Source organism: Artemia franciscana, unplaced genomic scaffold (genome assembly GCF_032884065.1).
Source record: "Artemia franciscana unplaced genomic scaffold, ASM3288406v1 Scaffold_1336, whole genome shotgun sequence".
NCBI lineage: Eukaryota > Metazoa > Arthropoda > Branchiopoda > Anostraca > Artemiidae > Artemia > Artemia franciscana.
In genome coordinates, this window is record NW_027062796.1 from 53,293 (window position 1) to 77,519 (window position 24,227).

At 35.1% G+C, this 24,227-nt stretch overlaps 1 protein-coding gene across 3 annotated transcripts in view; it reads right to left on the minus strand.

The window, feature by feature from the left end:
* The window catches only part of LOC136042471 (uncharacterized), an 82,314-nt gene that overhangs the window by 30,050 nt on the left and 28,037 nt on the right, over positions 1 to 24,227 (minus strand). For all 3 annotated transcript variants that reach the window (XM_065727430.1, XM_065727428.1, XM_065727429.1), the window contains exons 6-9: positions 20,960 to 21,168; positions 13,473 to 13,727; positions 12,300 to 12,559; positions 5,042 to 5,160 (exon numbers count right to left, since the gene is read on the minus strand). In XM_065727430.1, coding sequence (XP_065583502.1) covers positions 5,042 to 5,160; positions 12,300 to 12,559; positions 13,473 to 13,727; positions 20,960 to 21,168 — 843 coding nt within the window. The remainder of the gene's footprint in view (positions 1 to 5,041; positions 5,161 to 12,299; positions 12,560 to 13,472; positions 13,728 to 20,959; positions 21,169 to 24,227) is intronic.

Sequence of the window (24,227 nt, forward strand, 5' to 3'; positions counted from 1 at the left end):
TGCTGCTAGTTTGAAGGCAGTGTAATAGTTTACAGCATACTCTTAGTGGTCCCCAAATTTAAAGAAAACATGCTAATAAAATAAAAGTAGCACTATTTGATTCCTCACCCAGATATTAATGTGCTAAACAAGCGCAGATAGTGCAAACAATACCAATGAAAAAAAAAACCACCAAAAATTAATTAAAATTCAATAAAAGACCAAAAATTAAAAGAATTAAAATCAAATACCTAACAAAAAATAAAGTGATTTATTCGCCAATATCAGCAATTTGAACAAAATCCAAACAAATATGAACTGCCATCGACGGATATTAACGAACAACTGAGAAATAAAAGAAAAAATTCGTTCACTCAAACAAACGAAGCAGCAAATGATTAAATTGGAGAACCATTATAAAAATAAAAGTAGGAGCTAATAAAATAAAAGTAACACTATTTGATTCCTCACTTCATTCTCTTTTCAAAAATATCATGGTTGCTTTTTTCTTGATGTACCCCAACCCCTAATGGCCCCATATATAGTCTGAAATAATGTATTTTTTTTTATCAAACTGTTTGCAGTAACAAACTATAAGTAAAGAGCAATTCAACTCAATAGTTACTGTAACTTGAAAAAAACAAAACTTTGATAACAATAGATGCATCAAAAGAGTTGAATTTTTATGCTGATTCCAAAGCTCATTAAATTTAATGTTACACATCAAAAAATACAAGCGTGAGAAAATTCCAAAAAGTCAAGCAATTTTAGCGAAAATTACAACACCAGATTCGCCATTTTCGAAAACTCTAGAGGTTCAAAGCTCCTATATACAAAATGTCAAATTTTGCATTTTTGGCCAAAAAAAGATTGCAAATGTGTGTTTGTTTGTTTTATTTTTTACACAGGGGTGGTCATATTAAACCAGTGATCCTAGAAGATCAGGAGAGAACTCATTTGATTGGAAATCATGACTTCTAGTACCCTTCTTAAGTAACCAAAATGGTTGGAGGTCAAACAACCCTTCTTCCATACCCATTTTTTTACCAAAGACATCAAATCAAAATTCTGAGATTGCCATTTGATTTAGAATAATTGACAGGTCCAGAAACTATGCCATTGGGTAACCTCCATAGTCCCCAGGGAAAGGGTTGTAAAATATGCAATTTGCCCATTGTTTACACATAGTATTTCTTATAGGGAAATATATTGCAACTTTTTTAGGTATTTCCTGCGTGGACAAAAGTCTCTGGGAGGATTTTCAAGAAAAAATTTTACTCAGGGGAGGAGGGAAGGGGATTCCCTAGCATTACTTGAAAAACACTCAGAAATTAAATTTTTTTTTCACCGAAAGCAAGGAGTAACAATAAAACTTAAAACAAGCATAAATTATTGCATATCTGAGGGGGGGGGCTGTCCCTTCCTCAACCCTTGCTGTTTACGCTAATGTTTTAATTTTGTCACAATTATTTATGAAAGTCTAATCAAGTATTCTTAAAGAACTTCAAGATTTTAGTGTAAAGAGGAAGGGTTGAGTAAGGGACAGCCCCCCCCCCCCCTACAATGTACAGAATAATTTCTGTTTGCTTTAAGTTTTAATGTTGCTCCTTACTTTCAATTGAAAAAACTTTTTTTTATTTAATTATCTTAAGATGCACCATGTCCTCTTTGTTAAATGGGTACAATACTTTCTTGACCCAAGAAAACAATTCTGTCTAAGCTACTTCAACAGAATTTTCACGTCAATGTCAAAAATGTTATTCAAAAGTAAGTTCAAAATGTGGATAAAAATGGAAAGAAGTATGATAATCTGATTTACAGAAATATGCTACATATTTTAACAAAAGAATTCGATTGTTTTTGGTTTTTCCTTTTAGTGGTATGTATATCCTATGGGTATATCAGGGATCATCTTAGGGGTAGGTGCATTGTGAGAAAAGTAACCAAAATGGTTGTGAGTAAAATAGCCAAAAATAAAATAATTTTGAGCCCTTCATCTGTAAATTTGTGGTAAATGCAAGAATAGAATGGAAGGAAACATCGACAGCTTATTAATAGGAACAGGCTGTATATTATAAAGTAAGGATTTGATTGTTTCCAGGGCTCTGCCTTAGACCCCTATGGAGGGTAGAGTGCATTGTCAGAAAGCAACCATGATGCTGGAAATGCGCCTAGAAGAAAATAAAGAATCTAACGGCATTGCTTTTATTTTTTTAGCATGTTTCTTGTATTTGTATAGGAGGCAATAAGAATACACTTGGAAAAGTATAACAAGAGCTAAGAGCTCAACACTTGTGACGAGGCGAGAAGAGTTAAGAGCCAAGAGATCATATGGTATGAGCTATAACAAAATTCTATGAATCAATACATTGATTTAAAAAGGAAAATAAGAGGCTTAATGCCGGTCAAGATTTAAAATAAGAGCTCTGAGTCACAAAGTCCTTCTAAATATCAAAATTCATTAAGATCCGATCACCCACTCGTAAGTTATAAATACCTAATTTTTTCTAATTTTTCCTCTCCCTTTTGCCCCCCAGATGGTCGAATCTGAGAAAACGACTTTATCAAGTCAAATTGTGCAGCTCCCTGACACGCCTATCAATTTTCATCGCCCTAGCACGTCCAGAAGCACCGAACTCGCCAAATCACTGAACCCCTCCCCCCAACTCCCCCAAAGAGAGCGAATCCAGTACGATTCTGTCAATCACGTATCAAGGACATTTGTTTATTCTATCCACCAAGCTTCATCCCGATTCCGACACTCCAAGTGTTTTTCCAAGATTTCCCCCCCCCCCCCAAATCCCCACAATGTCAAAAGATCTGGTCGGGATTTGAAATAAGAGCTCTGAGACATGAATTCCTTCTAAAATTCAAATTTCATTACGATCCGATCATCTATCCGTAAGATATAAATACTCCAATTTTCATGTTTTCCAAGAATTCCGGTTCCCCCCTCCAACTCCCCCGAATGTCACAGGATCTGGTCGGAATTTGAAATTAGAGCTTTAAAGAACAAGATCCTTCTAAATATCAAATTTCATTAAGATCTGGTCACCCTTCCGTAAGTTACAAATACCTCAATTTTCAAAATTACCCCCCCCCCCCAATTCCACCAAAGAGAGCAGATCCGGTCCAGTTATGTCAGTCACGTATCTTAGACAGGTTTCTATTCTTCCCATCCAGTTTCATCCTGATCTCACCGCTTTAAGTATTTCCTAAGATTTCCAGTCCCCCCAACTGCCCCCCCCCCCCCAATTACGCTTGATCCGGTTGAGATTTAAAATAAGATATCGGAGATTTAAAATATGATATCGGACGAGGTCCTTCTAAATATGAAGTTTCATGAAGATCCGATCACTCCTTCGTAAGTTAAAAATACATCATTTTTCTTATTTTTCAGAATTACCCCCTCCCCCCCGCAATTGAGCGGATCCGTTCCAGTTGTGTAAATCCCGTATGCAAGACTTCTCCTTATTTTTCTAACCAAGTTTCATCCCAATCCCTCCAATCTAAGCGTTTCCCATCATTTTAGGTTTCCCCACCCCAGACTTCCCCCAATGTCACCAGATCCAGTCAGTATTTTAAAATAAGATCTTTGAGACACGATATCCTTCTAAAAATTAAATTTCATGGAGATCCAATCACCCGTTCGTAAGTTAAAAATACCTAATTTTTTCTAATTTTTAAGAATTAACCCCCCCCCCCAACTACCCCAAAGAGAGCGGATCCGTTCTGGTTATGTCAATCATGTATCTAGGACTCGTGTTTTTTTTCCACCAAGTTTCATCCCGATCCCACCACTCTAAGTGTTTTTCCAATTTTTAGGTTTCTCCCTCCCAACTCCCCCCCCCCCCCCAATGTCACCAGATCCGGTCGGGTTTAAAATAAGAGCTCTGAGCCACGATATCCTTCTAAATATCAAATTTCATTGAGATCTGATCACCCGTTCGTAAGTTAAAAATACCTCATTTTTTTATATTTTTCAGAAATACACCCCCCCCCCCCCCAACTACCCAAAAGAGAGCGGATCTTTTCAGTTTATGTCAATCATCTATCTAGGACTTGTGCTTATTTTTCCCACCATGTTTCATCCCGATCCCTCCACTCTAAGTGTTTTCCAAGATTTTAGGTTTCCCCCCCCTCCAACTCCCCCCAATGTCATCAGACCCAGTCGGGATTTAAAATAAGAGCTCTGAGAAACAATATCATTCCAAACATCACATTTCATTAAGATCCAATCACCCGTTCATAAGTTAAAAATACTTCATTTTTTCTATTTTTTCCGAATTAACCGGCCCCCACTCCCCCCCCCCCCCCCCAGATGGTCAAATCGTGAAAATACTATTTCTAATTTAATCTGGTCCGGTCCCTGATACGCTTGCCAAATTTCATCGTCCTAGCTTACCTGGAAGTGCCTAAAGTACCAAAACCAGGACTTTAGGTTTCCCCCCTCTAACTCCCCCCAATGTCATCAGATCCGGTCGGAATTTAAAATAAGAGCTCTGAGACACAATATCATTCCCAAACATCAAATTTCATTAAGATCCAATCACCCGCTGATAAGTTAAAAATACTCCATTTTTTCTATTTTTTGCGAATTAACCGGGCCCCCACTCCCCCCCAGATGGTCAAATCGGGAAGAAGAGTATTTCTAATTTAATCTGGTCCGGTCCCTGATACGCTTGCCAAATTTCATCGTCCTAGCTTACCTGGAAGAGCCTAAAGTAGCAAAACCGGGACCGACAGACAGACCGACAGACCGACAGACAGACCGACAGAATTGGCGACTGCTATATGTCACTTGGTTAATACCAAGTGCCATAAAAAGAAGAATAACAAGCATTTAAATTATAATATTTAGTAATTAATTTTCTAATTAAGATAGTTATACCAATCTTTAATATGCCCTTTTTGACAGAATTATAATATCTATTTTTTATCAGGTGGCGGTAATTCAATTCCAGCCCAAGGCTTGACTTAGGTTAAAATCTTGCAGAAACATACTTAGAAAATTTGTTCAATATTGAAATTAAACTTTAAAGTAAAAAAAAAATGGCCTTACCTCAGGGATAACACAATCATCTTTAATGTAGCCATTTTCCGGGTTAAAGATGTCACTCCAAGGCATAAAATCTCTAAATCCAAAACAAGTTGAATTTGCGCAGAACAGATACTCATTTTCTGAATGAAAAAAGAAACATAACAAGTATTTAAATTAAAATATTTAGTCATCAATTTTTTAATTAAAATAGGTATTAAATTACTTCAAAATTTGAATAATAACTATTTAAATACTAAATTAAAATTAAGCATTTATCTTTAATTTTGAATTTTAATAGTCGTTATAACAATTATAATTACATAAATATAGAACTTTAAATCCATTATTTAAATACTAAATATTTATATCATTAATCTTAATATTAAATACTATATTATCAAAAGTGTTTAGCATTAAATTGAAAGTACTCAAATTCAAACAGCAACAGTGATCTCATATATCGTTATTTTTTCAGTTCATTTACTAGTTTTCTATTGCTGATTTAGCTACTAATTTGTCAAAAATACCTATAAGCTTTTAAGCCCTTATAGCGACTTGATTCCTTAGCCTTTATTAGTGCTAATGGAGACTTTTAGGAACAAAATTAGGAAGCTTTTCTTCTCACCACTGCTTTGGTCTTAATGACTTTTGGCATGTTCGGTAACTTTTCTGAAAACTTCAACGAATATATAAAAAATATCCCCAAATCATTCAATGACTATAGCTAAAAATGAAAGCACCAAAGAGTTTCATCTATTTTCAGTCCCTACCAATGTTGTCGGGTGTCCTAAAACCTCCAATACATTTATATGTCAAACTTAATTCCAAGCCACCCCTAGACAAATTTTGGTTATTCATAAAAAGATAAATCATCAATCCGAACCAGCATGACTAAGTTTTCTGAAAGTTCCGAGCAAAGGCCTGTTTTATTGAGAAATTAAAGTCCCCATTCATTCTTCATTATCTCAGATTATCTTAGTTTATTAAAGTAAATTAAAGGTAAACAGAGAGGAACTTACACTATTAGCTTACTTTATTAACTATATTACTTACTCTATTGATCATTCAAAATGAAAGTTGACTAGATTAGACAGGTGGGGATTAATTCCTTAATAAGACGACTATGGTTATTAAAGAAACATGCGACATGGGAACTAAACTAAACTACAATTGTGGGTTTACAAAAAAGTCCTCAATATTTAAAATAACAAATTCCCAAAATCATTCCCAGACATATTATTGCCATATAAATGCTGCAGTATCGTGTCCAGAAAAAATGACTATTTGCCCGTAATGGCAAGAGGCCAGCTCAATTACACTTTGACATTACATTCCCAAAACGAGAGCTCAAGATCACTAAAATAAGAGCCGCCCTTCTCCAATTCCTGATCTACAAAAAGAAAAACATAACGAACCCACTTCCTTCTTACAAAAGCAGACAAGAAGACAATATAGAAGTTATAAAGAAGGCAGTTCTGAAATAGCATTTATTCCGTGAACACCTATCTGTACACAGAAAGTTATCACTGAGAAAAACCGGTTTCTTGTTATAGTATTTATCTAACTTGCATAATCAGGCTAGTATACCTATTTTGGACATAGTTTATTATAAATTTGGTCATCAATACGGAGTATCTACAAGGCATTCTCTGTAAGAAAGGGTTTAAATCGCCCCCTTATAAACATCATTTAGCGTCAGAGGATAATAACGTATTGGATATTTTACTTTGAATTGAACTAGTTTGACTGGTAATACTCAATAAATTTGACGTTGAACAGGTAACAGCACAATCCGGGTACCTACGTAAAAAGTGTGATGAAACGAATTAGTGTTCAAGATTAGTAACTTCCCCATGTTTCACAATTTGCATGGAAAAGCGGAGTAGGGAAACGAGCTGAATGAACAAGGGAAAATAGAAAAGGATCAATAGCCTTTTTATGTCCCTGAATAAAGACTTATGATTATGGAAGTATTTTTGATGTGACCAAACTTGGTTGTTTTGACCCATAGTTTATGATGCGACTATACTTGGGATTTTCTTGGCCTATAGTTTCTGAGTTCCTCGATATTTTTTGTTGGCGTTTGATTTTCGGTGTAATCTTCAAGAGAGAAATAGTCAGCATGAATGTAGTAATATGACTGAACAAGATTGATTTGATGATTTTATTGCTGTCTACATTAAAAAAAAGGAAACAGGAAAAAGGTTAGGAGACAGATGTTCTAATGTTTCTGAGCTAGAATTGTAAAAGCAGACGCACACACGAGCATAGAGAATTACCATTACCATATACTATATGCTGAATAGCGGTGCCCTTGATTGGGAACTAATGCATTGAATGTAGGCTCTGGACTGGATAATAATCTGATACCCTTTTTCCGGTAAGATCATTTTTTATATTTTTGCATAAATATGGGGAAAAGAAAAAAGCAGAAAAAAAAACGAAAATGCATCAGGTGATGATGGGCCTCAAACCGCTCCAATTTTGATATTTCGGATACATCAAGTGGTTTAAATTCAGTCTTTTCGAAAGCTAATGATGAGTTATCTTTAAAATCTTGGGCTGATAATTTCACTCAGATGTTAGAAATTATAAAAGATAATAAGAAGGGTTTAGAGTCAGTTGAGGGTACGTTAAAAACTTTGGAATGCTGTATTTCAACAGTGGAATCTGGAGATACAAGTTTAAACAAAAAAGTTAATCGTGTTGATGCTGATGTTACTGGCGTGAAAAGAAATTTGATGAGCTCAAGAAATATCTCTGTGTTGTCTCAGAAGAGGCTCGTTTTTTCAGAGATTCTACCTCTAATTTATCAAACCGCCTAATTCCACTTGAATATAGATCCAATGATAGCAACCTAATTGTGTGGAATGTTCCGTATGAAAGCCAAAATGAAGCTAAAATCATTTTTAAGAAATTTGTAAGGCCGGTTTGCAGATGCCTGAAGTACCGGAGTTCTCTATTGTGATGGTAAAGAAGGAAAAAAAATCTTTAAGGTGAATGTTCGGTCATCTGATGCTACGTTGGATATATTAAAAAGAAGTGAAAAAGGCTGAAAGGCAAGTCAGTAGCTAATCACATTAACATTCATTTGAGTGATGATGCACCTATATCTATTCGGAACTAATCAAGCATATCGTTTTGGGTTTCGAACTCCGTTCCACCAGTTATTCCTATCGAAAGAGCAAATGGAGTGAAAGAAAAGTACATAATTTCCGTTTTCTTTTTTTCCCCTTTTAGTGTCTGTGTGTGTGTATTGTGTAGGTATCTGGTAAATAAATATTGAGAATAATGCTAGTCTGTAATTCATTACTTCCTTGGTCAATATTGCAGAGATAAATTTTAGCTTATATATTTAAATTTTTCCGTTATATTCTTCCGGTTATAATTATTTCCGTTTTTTGAAGTAAGTTACTAAAGGCTGTTCTAACTTGCATTCGTCCCAGGATTCACTGAGTAGAATATTGTTGGCTAGTTACAAAGAAATTTTTTTCACTTGACAAGTATCATTTAAGCGATTTTGAATATGGTTGTAGATTTTGATAAATTGCGTTCACTTGAGAACAGTCCACTTAATTTGGCTCATTTCTAGTTAGTAGATGAAAGTAGATGAATTGATGATTTTGTTGTAGAAGAAAGTAAAAAAAAACAGTACGCTATATTAGCCCGGTGATATTTCTGAATCTATGCCTAATGACTCTCTTACAATTTTCCATTTGAATTGTTAGGGACTGCAAAGCATGTGTATCATATGTGTAACATATTTAAATGAATTATGTATGTTTTCTGGAATTCCAATATTACCTCTAACTGAAATTTTGTTACAGAATCATGATTCTAGTTTATTAGAAATAGGTAATTCGTCAGTATGGTGGACAGAGTGCTTACATCAGAAAGATCTTTCTAGTTATAGAAAGAGACAAAATTTAAGCGTTAATAGAGAAATGGTATTTGAGTGTTTGGTATTAGAGGTTAGCAAGGAAACTAAGGTGTTTTATTTGGTTATTGTTTATAGACCTCCGTCGAGTAATATTAATGAATTTTTTATGTTACTAGAAGAGCAGTTGGATACGTCTAGAAGTAGAAACTTACCTATATTTGTGTGCGGTGATTTCAATATTGATCTAGATGAAACTTGGTGGGAAAAATAAGTAGAAGTCTTAGATACGTGATATACATAATTGGAACGGGTTCGCTCTATTGGGGGGGGGGGGGGGGGTTAATTCTGAAAAATTAGAAAAAATGACGTATTTTTTACTTACGAAGGAGAGATCGGATCATTATGAAACTTCATATTTAGAAGGACCTTGTAACTCAGATCTCTTTTTTTAAATCTCAACCAGATCCAGCGTAATTGGGGGGGGGGGGGCAGTTGGGGGGAACCCGAAATCTTAGAAAATACTTAAAGCGGTGAGATCAGGATGAAACTGGATGGGAAGAATAAAAACCTGTCTAAGATACGTGACTGACAAAACCGGACCGGATCTGCTCTCTTGGGGTAGTTGGGGGGGGGGGGGGGGGGGGTAATTATGAAAAACAAAAAAAATGAGGTATTTTTAACTTACGAACAGGTGATCAGATCTCAATGAAATTTGATATTTAGAAGGATATCGTGTCTCAGAGCTCTTATTTAAAATCCCGACCAGATCTGGTGACATTGGGGGGAGTTGGGAGGGGGAAACCTAAAACTCGGAAAACACTTAGAGTGGAGGGATCGGGATGAATTTTGGTGGGAAAAATAAGCACAAGTCCTAGATACATGATTGACATAAACGTAACAGATCCGCTCTCTTTGGGGTGGTTGGGGGGGGGGGTTAATTCTGAAAAATTAGAAAAAATGAGGTATTTTTAACTTACGAACAGGAAATCGGATCTCAATGAAATTTGATACTTAGAAGGATATCGTGTATCAGAGCTCATACTTTAAATCCCGACCGAATCTGGTGACATTGGGGGGGGAGTTGGGAGGGGGAAACCTAAAACTTGGAAAACACTTAGAGTGGAGGGATCGGGATGAAACTTGGTGGGAAAAATGTAAACAAAACTCTAAAAAACAGAATTTTGATGCTAAAAGATAGATCAAAAGAATCAAATTTTCATGTTGATTCTAAATATATAAATTTCATCAAATTTAGTTTTTGTCATCAAAAGTTACACCATCGCATTCGGCGTATCAGAGAACCCTATAGCAAAAGTTTCAAGCTCATATCTACAAAAATGGGGAATTTCGTATTTTTTGCCAGAAGACAAATCACGGGTGCGTTATTAGTTTTTTTTTTTTTCCCAGGGGTCATCGTATCGATCAAGTGGTCCTAGAATATCGCAAGAGGGCTCATTCTGTCTGAAATTAAAAGTTCTAGTGCCCTTTTTAAGTGATCAAAACGTTGGAGGGCATCTAGGCCCCCTCCCACGCTCATTTTTTCCCAAAGTCAACGGATCAAAATTTTGAGATAGCCATTTTGTTCCGCATAGTCGAAAACCATAATAACAGTGTCTTTGGGAATGACTTACTCCCCCACAATCCCTGGGGGAGGGGCTGCAAGTTACAAACTTTGACCAGTGTTTACATATAGTAATGGTTATTGGGAAGTGTAAAGACATTTTCAGAGGGATTTTTTTTTGGTTTTGGGGGTGGGGTTGAGGGGAGAGGGCTATGTGGGAGGATCTTTCCTTGGAGGAATATGTCATGGAGGAAGAAAAATTCAATGAAGAGGGTGCAGGATTTTCTAGCATTACTATAAAAAAAACAATGAAAAAATAAACATGAACACTTTTTTCAATTGAAAGTAAGGAATAGCATTGAAACTTAAAACGAACAGAGATAATTCCGCATATGAGGGGTTCTAAAAATACTTTAGCATAAAGAGCGAGGTATTTAGGAGGAGATAAATACCTTTCTCTTTATGCTCAAGTATTTTTAGTAATTTCAACTATTTATTCTACGGCCTTTCTGATTCAGGGGTCATTCTTAGAGAATTGGGACAAAACTTACGATTTAGTGTAAAGAGCGAGGTATTAACGAGGGTACAAACCCCCTCGTATACATACTAAAAATATAAGAATACTAAAGTTTGTTACGTAAGTTAATTCTTAAGTTACGTATTTTTTTACTAATAAAAACGTTCGTTAAAAATAAAAAGTTCTAGTTGCCTTTTAAGTAACCGAAAAATTGGAGGGCAACTAGGCCCCCTTCCCCATCGCTTATTTCTCAAAATCGTCTAATCAAAACTAAGAGAAAGCCATTTGGCCAAAAAAAGAATTAATATACAAATTTCATTTTAATAATTTATGTGCGGAGAGCCAAAATCAAACATGCATTAATTCAAAAACGTTCAAAAATTAAATAAAAAAAACTAGTTTTTTTAACTGAAAGTAAGGAGCGACATTAAAACTTAAAACGAACAGAAATTACTCTGTATATGAAATGGGTTGTCCCCTCCACAATCCCTCGCTCTTTACGCTAAAGTTTGACTCTTTGCCACAATTCTACTTTTTAAAACAATTAAAAGCTTATAAAACATTATAAAGGCAAGACAACTTGCCTTTATATGTTCATGGGTATGTTAGAAGATTTAGTTAATGACTCTGCTTATCATATATTATATATATATATATATATATATATATGAACACATTTTGTTAAGTTCTATTTTTATTAATAAACTTAACAGTCTATAAAATAGACAAAAATGAGGCCAGTTTAGTGAAAGCACCTTGGGATTCTTTTTTCTACCCTGTTTTTCTACTAGTTTATTTACAGTCCGAGTTCCTCCAGCACAAAATATGCATGGCAACTAGCTGGATTTACTCATAGTAATCTAAACCCTATCAAAAATCGTATATGACGTTCCAACCTAAATTGCAATTCGAAGTCGCTCAAAGATCAGTCTTAGCAGTTGTAAATTCAGCCACTTTGCGTTCCATCTCATATTAAATTCTTTCTCATCCACTCTTAATCAAAATAATGTCTTGAATGTTTTTCAAGTGTTTTCAGATATTTTTTTTTCTCTTCGTCATCTGGTCAGCTTTGGTTTTCCAGTTTCTCAATCTAATCCTTTTGAAACTTTAATCTCCGTTTCAATCTTCTTTCAGTTACTATATATACATCTTATCCCCATGTAAATTTTCACCCACTTCTACATTTCTTTCATTTCGGTTCTTTTTTCCTTTTTTTTTATTTTAACTTAAATTAATTAATGGTTATGGTATTACTTTCTCCAATTACTTTGGAAAATTGTTCCGCAGTTATTTCCAGTGATTTAAGAACAAACCTACTTACTTTTATCTTTTTCATCTGTCACTGCACATAGTTCATTTTGTAATTTCTTCAATTCTATTTTCAAAATATTCTCTCTACCTAGGGCTTCTTCGAGTTGGCTCTCAGCTTTTGCCAATTGCATTAAATCACTTTCATTTTTAAGTAAAGAATTTTCTAATGAAGACTTGAGTTGACTTGCTTCTGTTTGAGTTTGTTCCAGCGCAAGAATTGTGGCAGCGTTTGTTTCCTCAAGTAAGGAAATTTCTTCAGCATGTTTGTAACTGAAAGATAAGATCGTTTTGCAATCTTTAGAATTCAGAAATGTTCAAATGGACAGAAATTGATAAGTTCAGCAGCAAAAACATGGAAACATCATTAGTTAAAGTAGTAAAACCAGGTATCTGCCGAGAATCTTAAAGTAAGAGACGGAAGATGATTAACAATTACGAGACCTTCAGAGCTACGAAACAACCTAAAAGTGAGCATTCTTATCGATTTTTTATGTCTCTGAATATCGCCGTTGCTGTATATCTTGGTGTGCACGTCATACAAGACCAAGAACGTCTTACGTACCTTGGAGTCCCAATTGGAAAAAATCTTCGATCGACACGGGTCTTGCTTAAAGATTTTTTTGCGAATAAAACCAGGAAGGCATATGGCCTGTTGGTAGCGCTGAAATTCAAGTTTGGTCGCTTCTGCTATTTATATAATGCTTTTGTAGTTCCCCATTTGCTTACACTTGCCCCGTTTTGGTCTCTATTCTCGCAGACAGATGTCAACAACATAAAGAAATGTTTTTATAAAGATGCAAAATATATACTTAGATTGCCTCTATGGACCAGTAATGCAACTCTGTCAACACGTTACGGAGTAGCAAGTCTACAGCATGCAGTAGAAAAGTGAAATGAGCGTTATATAACACGCCTGGGCAGTAATAGCATTTTGCTAAGTGTTTTCCGATAGTTTTTTCATGTTATGAATGCTGAGTTTGATTTCGTTTTAGGAAGTGTGTTTGTTTTGTTTTGTTTGTTTTTTTCGTATTATTCCGTGAGTTTTGTATTTTTTTGGCAATATGATGGGAAATAAACATATACATACATACATATCTATCTATCTATCTATATGCCATAGAATATTATAAGGTATGGTGTAGGAAAATCTATAGAGCGCTTGGCCCCATTACCGTTATCCTACCTGTCATCTTTTTCTTTTACCAATGCAGATAGTTGGTGTTCCTTCAATTCTAGTTTCAAAGAATTCTCCCGGTCAAGGGCTACTTCAAGTCGACCCTCAGCTTTTGCCAATTGAACCACAGCACTGTCATTCTTCGCTAAAGAGCTTTCTAATGAAGACTTTAGTGAACTTGCCTCTGTTTGACTTTGTTCTAAGGCATGAGTTGTGGCAGCATTTTTTTTCTTAAATGAAGAAATTTCTTCTGCATGTTTGGAACTAAAAGATAAGATTGTTGTACAAACTTTAACATTCGCAGATATGTAATTGAAAAGAAATTGACTAGTTAACCAGGAAAAAGTAGCAAATATCAACAGTTGAAGTAATATAGTACTACATATACCAAAAATATTAATACAAAAGATGGGAGACGACTAATGATTAATGGATCTCACCTAGGATCACAAAACCACAAAATCTAGAATAATAAAATCATAAGAAACTTAAGATCTAGTAACCTGTGGACATAACAAGATAAGTAACATGAGACGAAAAAGGAAATGTAGGACGAAAAGGAAATATAACATCTGACTGGGATAATACAAATGATTTCGAACTATCTTGGAACTGTTGACTCCAGCCACATTATAGCTCATTTCGATCAAGGAAAACTGGTAATCATCATCGGCAGCTAACAAACAACATTCTCTTTCATGAAAGAATAATTTTCCACAAATGGTAACTCGCCCTTCCAAAGGAAATAGTTTTCAGCCAATGAAAACCAATTGCATTCAAGAAGAATATTTTTATTTGCTGTCACTGACAGAAATAAATTTCAATTGATAGGATTAAGCTATATTGAATGAGATAAGTTGTAATAAACAGGATATGAAGTTAGGTTTTGAAAAAGACAAAATGACAAAAGATAAAACAAAACTGCCTTTCTTCCACCGCACTATCATAATTTGCTTCATGTCTGACTCTAGAATTTTTTCTTCCGTTTTTCAAAAAGGACCTTTTTTCCTTATCTTTATTTTATTAGAGAGGACTTTTTTTTCTTTTGCATAAGTAATTGTCAGCTTGTTAAAATTTGTTTCGTTTTTGAATTATCTTCCGTTTTTTATTGTTTTTCAAACAGTTCGTGGTAATGAACTGTAGTAGCGAGCAACCCGGCTCAATAGTAAACGAAACTCTAAAAACAGACTAAAAACATTTTAATGCTAAAAGATACATCTAAAGAATCAAATTTTCACGCTGATTCTAAATATATAAGTTTCAATTAATTTAGTCTTTGTCATCAAAAGTTGACCTGAGAAAATTTGCCTTATTTTGGAAAATAGGGGGAAACATCCCCTAAAAGTCATAGAATCTTAACGAAAATCATACCATCGCATTCGGCGTCTCAGAGAACTCTATATCAAAAATCTCAAGCTCCTATCTAAAAAAATGTGGAATTTCGTATTTTTTGCCAGAAGACAAATCACAGGTGCGTGTTTATTTGTTTGTTTGTTTTTTTTTTTTTTTTTCTTTTCCCTGTGGGTCATCGTATTGACAAAGTGGTCCTACAGTGTCGCAAGAGGGCTCATTCTTACGGAAATGAAAAGTTCTAGTGCTCTTTTTAAGTGATCAAAAAAATTGGAGGGCACCTAGGCCCCCTCCCAAGCTCATTTTTTTCCAAAAGTCAACAGATTAAAATTTTGAGATAGTCATTTTGTTCCGCATAATCGAAAACCATAATAACTATGTCTTTGGGAATGACTTACTCCCCCACAATCCCTGGGGGAGGGGCTGCAAGTTACAAACTTTGACCAGTGTTTACACATAGTAATGGTTATTAGGAAGTGTACAGACGTTTTCAGGGGGATTTTTTTGGGTTGGGGGCTGGGGTTGATGGGAGGGGGCTATGTGGGAGGATCTTTCCTTAGAGGAATATGTCATGGGGGAAGAAAAATTCAATCAAAAGGGCGCAGGATTATCTAGCATTACTATAAAAAACAATGAAAAAAAAAAACATGAAAACGTTTTTTCAATTGAAAGTAGGAAATAGCATTGAAATTTAAAACGAACAAAGATTATTACGCATATGAGGGGTTCTAAAAATACTTTAGCATAAAGACCTCGATAAATACCTCGCTCTTTATGCTAAAGTATTTTTAGTAATTTCAACTATGTATTCTACGGCCTTTTTGATTCAGGGGTCATTCTTGAAGAATTGGGACAAAAATTACGATTTAGTGTAAAGAGCGAGGTATTAACCAGGGTACAAACCCCCTCGTACGCATAATAAAAATATAAGAATATAAAAGTTTGTTACCTAAGTTAATTCTTAAGTTACGCATATTTTTTACTAATAAAAACGTTCGTTAAAAATTAAAAGTTCTAGTACCCTTTTTAAGTAACAAAAGGCCTCGGGCAACTAGGCCTCGTTCCCCACCCCTTATTTCTCAAAATCGTCTGATCAAAACTAAGAGAAAGCCATTTGGCCAAAAAAAAATTAATATACAAATTTCATTTCAATAATTTATGTGCGGAGAGCCAAAATCAAACATGCATTAATTCAAAAACGTTCAGAAATTAAATAAAAAAACTAGTTTTGTTAACTGAAAGTAAGGAACGACATTAAAACTTAAAACGAACAGAAATTACTCCGTATATGAAATGGGTTGTCCCCTCCGCAATCCCTCGCTTTTTACGCTAAAGTCTGACTCTTTGCCAAAATTCTACTTTTTAAACAATTAAAAGCTTTAGCGTAAAGAGCGAGGCGTTGAGGAGGGGACAACCCATTTCATATACGGAGTAATTTCTGTTCGTTTTAAGTTTTAATGTCGATCCTTACTTTCAGTTGAAAAAACTAGTTTTTTTATTTAATTTTTTTTCAGAGGCAACGTTCTAACGTTGCTTATTGTAAAGCGCCATAAAATTTCAAAGCATTATTTTTTTTGTGCAAGGGCCACTTCTTATGAAAGAAGTTGTTGCATAAAATTTGACAATGGGTCTCCAAAAAGGCTTAGGGTGTTGAGCTGGAAGAATAAGGGATTGTTCAGAGGGATGTAGAACACAATTAAAAATACTCATGTACACGCTGGTTTTCAAAAGTGTATCAGCAATATCTAAAGAACAGCTGAGGATATTAAGTTGAAACTTTCATGGTATGTTAAGGAGTGATCGAATGACAACCAGCTTTCCTTACCCTTTTTAGGTGCCCCTGTCCTAAGACACTTATCGAAATTTTAAAAAGGCCACTCTGTTCAAAACAGTCGAAAAATCGAACAAGGATGTAACCGGGGATGTCATTTCCACCACAGCCCTGGGGCAAGAATTGTAAATTATTCAATTTGGTAATCGTTTCGGGAAAAGGGGGTATGTTTGATCCTGGGTCTCCAAAAAGGCTAGGGATGCTAAAATAAATCTTTAAAGAACTATTTAAAGGGATGTCGAGCATAATTAAAACCCCCATATACCTGCTGATTTTCAAAAGAATACATAAGCAATATCAATGGAACAGCTAAGCACATTAAGTTGAAGCTTTCAGGCCTTGTTAAAGAGTGATTGTAGGGTAACTACCCCCCCCCCTTCCCCTCACCTACAGTTTCTAGGCACACCTCTCCTCAACACTTATCAAAATTTTGAAAAAGCCATTTTGTATGCATCCAAGGATGCAATACCTCCCAAACCCCAGGACAAGGATTGTAGAATATACAATTTTCTATTCTTTACATGCAGGTTTTATCATTAGGAAAAGAGGAAATGGTTCTGGGTGCATCAGAGAATGTCAAGGTAAATAAGGTGAGACTTGGGGGAATGTTGAGGGGTATACTAAACTAAATCGAAAGACACTATGTCCATCGAGTTTATTATAAAGGTGTCTCAGCAATAAACGGAAAATATCGAGGGGAATATTGAAAAAAATCAAACCCTATTATGTATATGCTTTTTGTAAAAGGGGCGAATCATCAAAATATCAGAAATTGCTAAGGGTTGCAAGCTAAAACTTTTATAGCATATTCAGCTTAATGTTCAAAATTGACCAGCAAGCAGCCAGTCTTTTCCCAACTTGGTTAGACGGCCACTCCCCAACACTGATTGCAATTTTCAAAAAAAAACTCCTTGTATCTTCAGGAAATATTGGGAGGGATATTGAACGAAATCAAAATATACTATGTGCATCCAGATTACCAATAGGGTAATTGGTACCAATAGGGATCTGCAGTATCTCAAAAACGACTAGAGGGTATTAACTTGAAACTTTCAGAGCCACTACTACTATTACTACAGCTGCAACTGTGATTAATTGTGACAACTTGCAACTATGACTGCCACTACTCCTACTTGTGACTAATTTCACGAAATTTTAAGGGGGGGTGTTGAACAAAATCAAAAAACACTATGTGTATAGTGATTTTCAAGGTAGCAATGGTGAGATATTGTATCAGCAATAAAGGTTTTATTGTTGAGAGTGGCTGAAGGTCTTAACTTAAAATTTCCAGGACCATTATTTTTACAACTACTATGACTGCAACTGGAACTACTTGCGACTGCAACTGTTCGCGACTATAACTACTTGTGACTTTAGATACTAGCAACAGGGACTACAACCAACGCTACTTGCGACTACCCCTGCTTGCGAATCCAACTATTTGCGACAACAACAAATTGTGTCCATGACTATTTGCGTCTATGAATACTTTCGACTGTGACTACTGTGACTACAACAACTGAAGAATGCAACTGTAACTACTTACAACTGCTAATACTTGCAACTACATATAAAACAACGTCTGACTTCAATTGCTACAATTTCCTACACAAAATAATACTAGTAGTACAGCTACTACTACTGCAGCTGCAAATACTTCTGCAACTTCTATTAATTCAACTAAAACTATTGAACTAAATCAAAAGATTTGAACTGCATCCTGCTCATCGAAACGGCAAAGTGCAAGCATGTTGTCAGAAGTGTCTACGATATTCCACGAATGGCCAAGGTTATTAAGGTGAAATTTTCAGGGAATTTTGAGGGAGGTACTGCACTAAACCAAAAGACATTAGATGCATCTAAGCTGTCAAAAGTCTGTATCTGGGCGTAAGACAAGATAAGTTTTTTTTTATAGCCAACAAAATCTCGACTGTATTTTAGAGTCAAAACAAAACACAAAATAACATCAACAAAAGTTTAAAACAATCATTTTCTTTATTTCTGAATGGAATGGCTTTATCGAATTTCCCATCTATAAAAAGCTTTAATCGCTTATAGGAATTACTACGGGCATTAAGTTAAAACTTTCATGGAACAGTAGTAAGGGGGATGTTGAATAATATCAAAAAACACTTCATGCATCCAGGTTGTAAAAACGGCGTATCTTCAATATTTAAAGAACAATTGGGGAAGGGTATCATGTTAAAACTTTCAGAGAATGTTAGGGGGATGTTGAACTTAAAGACACTATGTGCATCCCAGTTGTTAATGGGTGCAGCTGCAATATCTCAGGAATGGTGACGATTATTGAGTTGAAGCTTTCAGGAAATATCAACTGGGAATTTCCTTAACCGTATAGTTCATGACTTTCAAATTTAACTTAACGTTTGTTGTCTGCACTATTTCTTTAGCAGGTATGAACAAAGTTCCAAACTGCCAGAAGCAGAATTTCACAGAATTCCAAGAGCTGCCGACATTTTAGAATTACAACTTGTATTTTGATAACTTTTCTTTGAGCAAAAAGTATTTTTTTAAGTAAAAATTGTATTTTCAGACAAAATCTGCCAACAAAATTGAAAACTGCAGAGCAGCATTGCTACTTTGCAGCCCCACTTTTTCCATGGCGGTTCTTCTGATTCCGTTTTTATTCAAAAGAATGAAAAATTAACATCTTTATAAAACTAAGAACGCAACACATTGTTAATATTTGAAGCAATCTTTTTAGTTTCTTGGAGCAACATTTATATTTGCAAATGAGTCAATGATTCGCCCATTCCTCACTTTACATCAGTTTTCCGGAGAGACGAAAGTTTCCAGAAATCTACAATTCATGACTTTCAATTTAGTTTAATTATTTTAAAAGGACACTATTGTCGTCACTACTTTTTCTTCTGTTTCATTTGTGTTCAAAAGTATGGAATATTGACATCTTGATAAAGCTAAAAGCGCAGCACATTGGCAATAATAGAAGTAATCTCGGTAGGTTACTACAATGATATTCCGAATCTGCGAATCAATTTATTACATTTACATTTCACATCAGTTACTCAGAAAGAAAAACAATTTCTTAGAGAAAATATATCGTGACTTTTAATTTTATTTAACTTTATTACTTTACTCTATTTTGTTTTAATTTTTCATTTTAATAGAACACTCGTGTCCTTTGTTCTTCTCCTTCTTATTTCATTATATTCAAAAGTATAGAAAATGGATACCTTAGTAAAATAAAAAAAAATATGAATGTTAGAAGTAATCAGTTTTTTTTACTGCAGTAATATTTTGAACCGGCGAAGCAATTAAATAATCTTCAATTCATTTTCTATACATTTTAAAGTAACGCTTTTAAAAGAAGAAGGCATTGTTGAAAATTAGCTGTCCATAAGCACAATAAAACCACATTTCTAACTTAAAATGTAATAGAATATAAAAAAGAAATTCCTCGAAGTTTGAAACTTACATTGTCAAGTTTAAAACAAAAAAATCGTTAGAAAGGTGTTTTTAATTCAGCACCAAACAAATGACAATCAACTGTAAAGAGTTTGAGGGGTCGTTAGCCTCGCTCGTATTTATTGTCAGTTCTGTTTCTTGAATTTGATGTGTTAACTGATTTTAATTTCAGCTTAATTTAAGTTTTAATACCGTTCTTAACATCTCTTCTAAAACTGGATTTTTTTAAGCGAATTCTGAGAAAGACGAGACTATTTCTTTACGAGTCTCTTTTTTTAATGCTAGTTATATTAGTCTATTTTTATTTTCAGACGTAGATGCTTATCAAGTAAAAAAAACAAGTTTTTTCAACTAAAAGCAAGGAGCAACATTAAAACTTAAAAATGAAACTTAAAACTGAAAAGTTTTTAGTGCTTTCAAAAGAGCTATCTATTTTAATTAAACGGCCTTTGTGAATCAGGGGTCATTCTTAAAGAGTTAGAACAATATTCGAACTTTAGCCTAAAGAGCAAGGTATTGACAAGGGGCCGAACCCCCTCATATACGTAATAGTTTCTGTTCGTTTTTAGTTTTAATGTTGCTCCTTACTTTCAGTTACTTTCCACACAAAATGGAATTGCAGTAATACAGAAACGAACTCTCGAAGATGAGTGATTTCTTAGTTAGTTTTCGTTTCGTCTTCGTTTTGTTTTTTTAATCAACATAACAATTTCCTCTAAAAAACATATTAAACCATAATTTTCTTTTTTACTACGCTTAAGGTCTCAGAGCAATATAAATGTGTATCTGTACTTGTTTTCTTAAATAGCTAAAGGCTTTTCCACTACCTAATCCGTCACTAAAATACATAAAAAGACCAAATAAGTACTTTTTAAGAGCCAGCTCATTCTGTACCCTGTTTAAATCATTTCGTAGGCTGGTTATTGCTGTCCAATCCATTGCAGTGTTTCTTACGCTTTCCTTTTGTACTTTCACCATTTCAGCTCTTGTTGTTTCAAGCTCAGTCAAAGCGTTTTGCAGGCGGATTTTTGTAGCCTGTTGTTCTGCATGGCTTTCAAAATTTTCTTTTAGTTTTTCCTGTAAAAAACAAAACAAAAAAAACAAAAAACAAACAAACAAAAACAAACAAAAGCAGCAACAGAATGTTATATGAAATACAGGACAATTTACTATCTGGAGATAGTAGTAGAGTTAATAAAAATTAATTTTAGGGGAAACAAATTGCAAAAGCTTTGATTTCGGTATCATTCGAAAAGGAAAAATATCCTCTAGAACATAAAAAAATCTAACAAAATCTACCAATCTACCGAATTGATCTCTTTTGTCTTTTCTTCCAAAATAATAACTAAAAAAATTAACTTACGCATTTAAAAAGTCGGCGATAGGAAAATCTGGTACATACATCACAAATATGAACTCATTTCTGGATTTTGACCATCCCTGAGTCGTTTGCCCCCCCCCCTCTCCCCTCACATACACACAAACACATACGCCCGAGATGAAGCTTATATAAAATTTTTTCGAAATTTGATCAGAGCTGAACGTGGAGACCAATGGAAACTTCATTGCGACATGCCCCTTACCTCATAGCAGCTGGTAACAACAGCTATATGAAGACGGCAAGGATATACCTAAAGCACACGAACAGACTTAAACATAGAAGCCCAACACCTTTCCAGAAATGGCTTGCACGTTGTGAGAAGATCGGACAGATTGTAGGCCGGTTTATCTATAGATTTGGTCATACAACAAGAGCTGATGAGAAGTCTGAAAACAGAAACCGGATTGACTAGAGACAGAGGAATGACGGATGTACAAAGACTTCAGTAGGTAATGGGATGTCCAGCCTGTCCTCAAGTTAATCTTCATATGAAAAATCTGACAGATATTTCGTAGCCTGTGCTCACGTTAATCTCCTGATGAAATAATTGACGAATATTTCATATCAAACAAGGGACCTACACAAAGAGTCTGGTTTTTTAAGGCAGTAGAGGGACTGCAAAGACATGAAAATAGTTATTGGCTTTTTTGAACAGTCGTCTGCTTTCGAGGGTGATCCATCGGTAATCTTTGAAGCCATTGTACTGACATGACTGCTGCAGAAAACGTGAACACCGACAAAGCAGTGGAATTCAGGAAGAAGATTCTTGACGGAATGGTAGGAAATCGCTGAAGGAGCATTCGTTCAAACGGAAGGATCAAGCAGTCCTTATGAGGACAAAGCTAAAGATGGGGGTGAATTCCACCATTTAGATCCTTCATTGCTATTTCAGCGTCTTATAACTGTATCAAAAAGATTGAATATGGATGAAGAATCTTGTCTTAAATATGAACTTCGCTCCTATCCTGCGTCGCTTTTTGATGTTTCTGGCTTGTTCTGAAAGCCTTTCAGACAAGAGCTAGTAAAAGCTATCAAGCAGCTTTCAAAAATTGATACTATTGTGGGAAAAGTTAGTCTGACTTGCACCTACGTCTTAAGACAGGGGCGCTGTGCTTCACAGGACTCCCTAGGTGAAGAAAAAAACATATTCAAAGATCTTAGACCGACACTGGAACTACATTCCGATCAAATATCCAGACGCCATTATTTTCTTTAATGGCTAAGACATTACTGCTTCGACAAAAGATAAATATCACCTTAAGCAAAACCATGTCATTGGAATCGAAGTTTTGTCTATAATGAAATGAGACTGGCCACCGAAAAAAGAGGAATTTTTTCAAAGTAAAAAGAATAAAGCCCGCTTCGTCAATAGACTTTCTGATTATTTATGAGGCAAAGGTCTGAGAATCATCCAAGGTAAAGCTGATGCTTACTTGCCTATTGTGCTAACAGCGATTGAATGTTTAAACACTTGGAACACTGTAGTTATCAGTGACGATACTGACATGCTGGCGTAGTTTCTTTATCTCTGTATTTCTGAGCACCAGAAGGTCCACCAGCACAGTGAGACTAAGGCAACCACTTCAGGTACAACTTGGGACATCGAAGCCATTGTTCAGAAGATCGGAATTGAATCCTGCAAACTGCTTCCTTTTCCTCATGCAATTCTTGGCTACGACAAAAATTCTCGTCCACATGAACTTAGCAAAGGGATTTCGCCTAAACAGCTGAGAGATAACGATCAGTTTAGGAGGAATGCTTCATGGTTTTCTCCAATTGATGCTTCAAGACAGAAGACTAAAGCAGCGGGAGATGCTGCACTTTCTAAGTTGTACGGTGAAAAAGCTGCTGAAAGCCATTACAGTTACAGACACCGAGTTTTTCAGCACAAAGTAGCAACGTCTACAAGTTTCTCCCATTCCCGGGAGACTCCAGAAGAGCACGCTGTATCCTATCCTCACGCATCCTATCCTCATCGGCAATAAAGAAAATTCTCAACGTCGTGAATTGTGGTTTTAGGGTTGTAAGTGATGTATATAAAATATCTTATTTGCCAACCTGACTTTAATGAGAAGATATATATGTTATACTAATGACACATATTTTTCGATGATCAGTTTGACAACTTCAGTTTTTGTAGTTCTTAAAGTAATTATAATAATAGTTGTAGTAATTAACGAATTGTGGTTGTAAGATACTTTAAAACATGCAGTGTGAAAACAGCCAACAGAGCTCCTTAAAAAAGCTTGAAAAATAAAAATAGGAAAAGTTAGCCCTATTGAATACCAACTAATACCGACACAGGGCGTATCCGCAAATCTTTAGGAATGGTTGAAGGTATTAAGTTGGAATTTTCAGGGAATATTGAACTGGATTACCAGACACAATGTGCGTTTGGGTAATCAAAAGAACTTATCTGTAATATTTCAGGGGATATTTGATTTCCTTTTAAAAATTTGATTTGAAGGACTAAGTTCAAAACTTGCATAGAATCTTTTGAACTTAAATGAACTTCTTTATTTTGCTGAAAAGGTCTTTGTTCCATATTTTCCTGTAAACACAACGAAATATTACCACCTTTCTTACATTTTCTGCTGTGACTGTAGAAACATTATAGGTTTCTACTTCTGATATTCTTAAATCTAATATAATCATATCAAGGCTTTTGTTCTGCATTATTTTATAGCCTCGTCCTTAATTATAGAGTAATCGTGGAGCCTAAATGTTTTTCTTTTTAATATCAATTTGATATCCT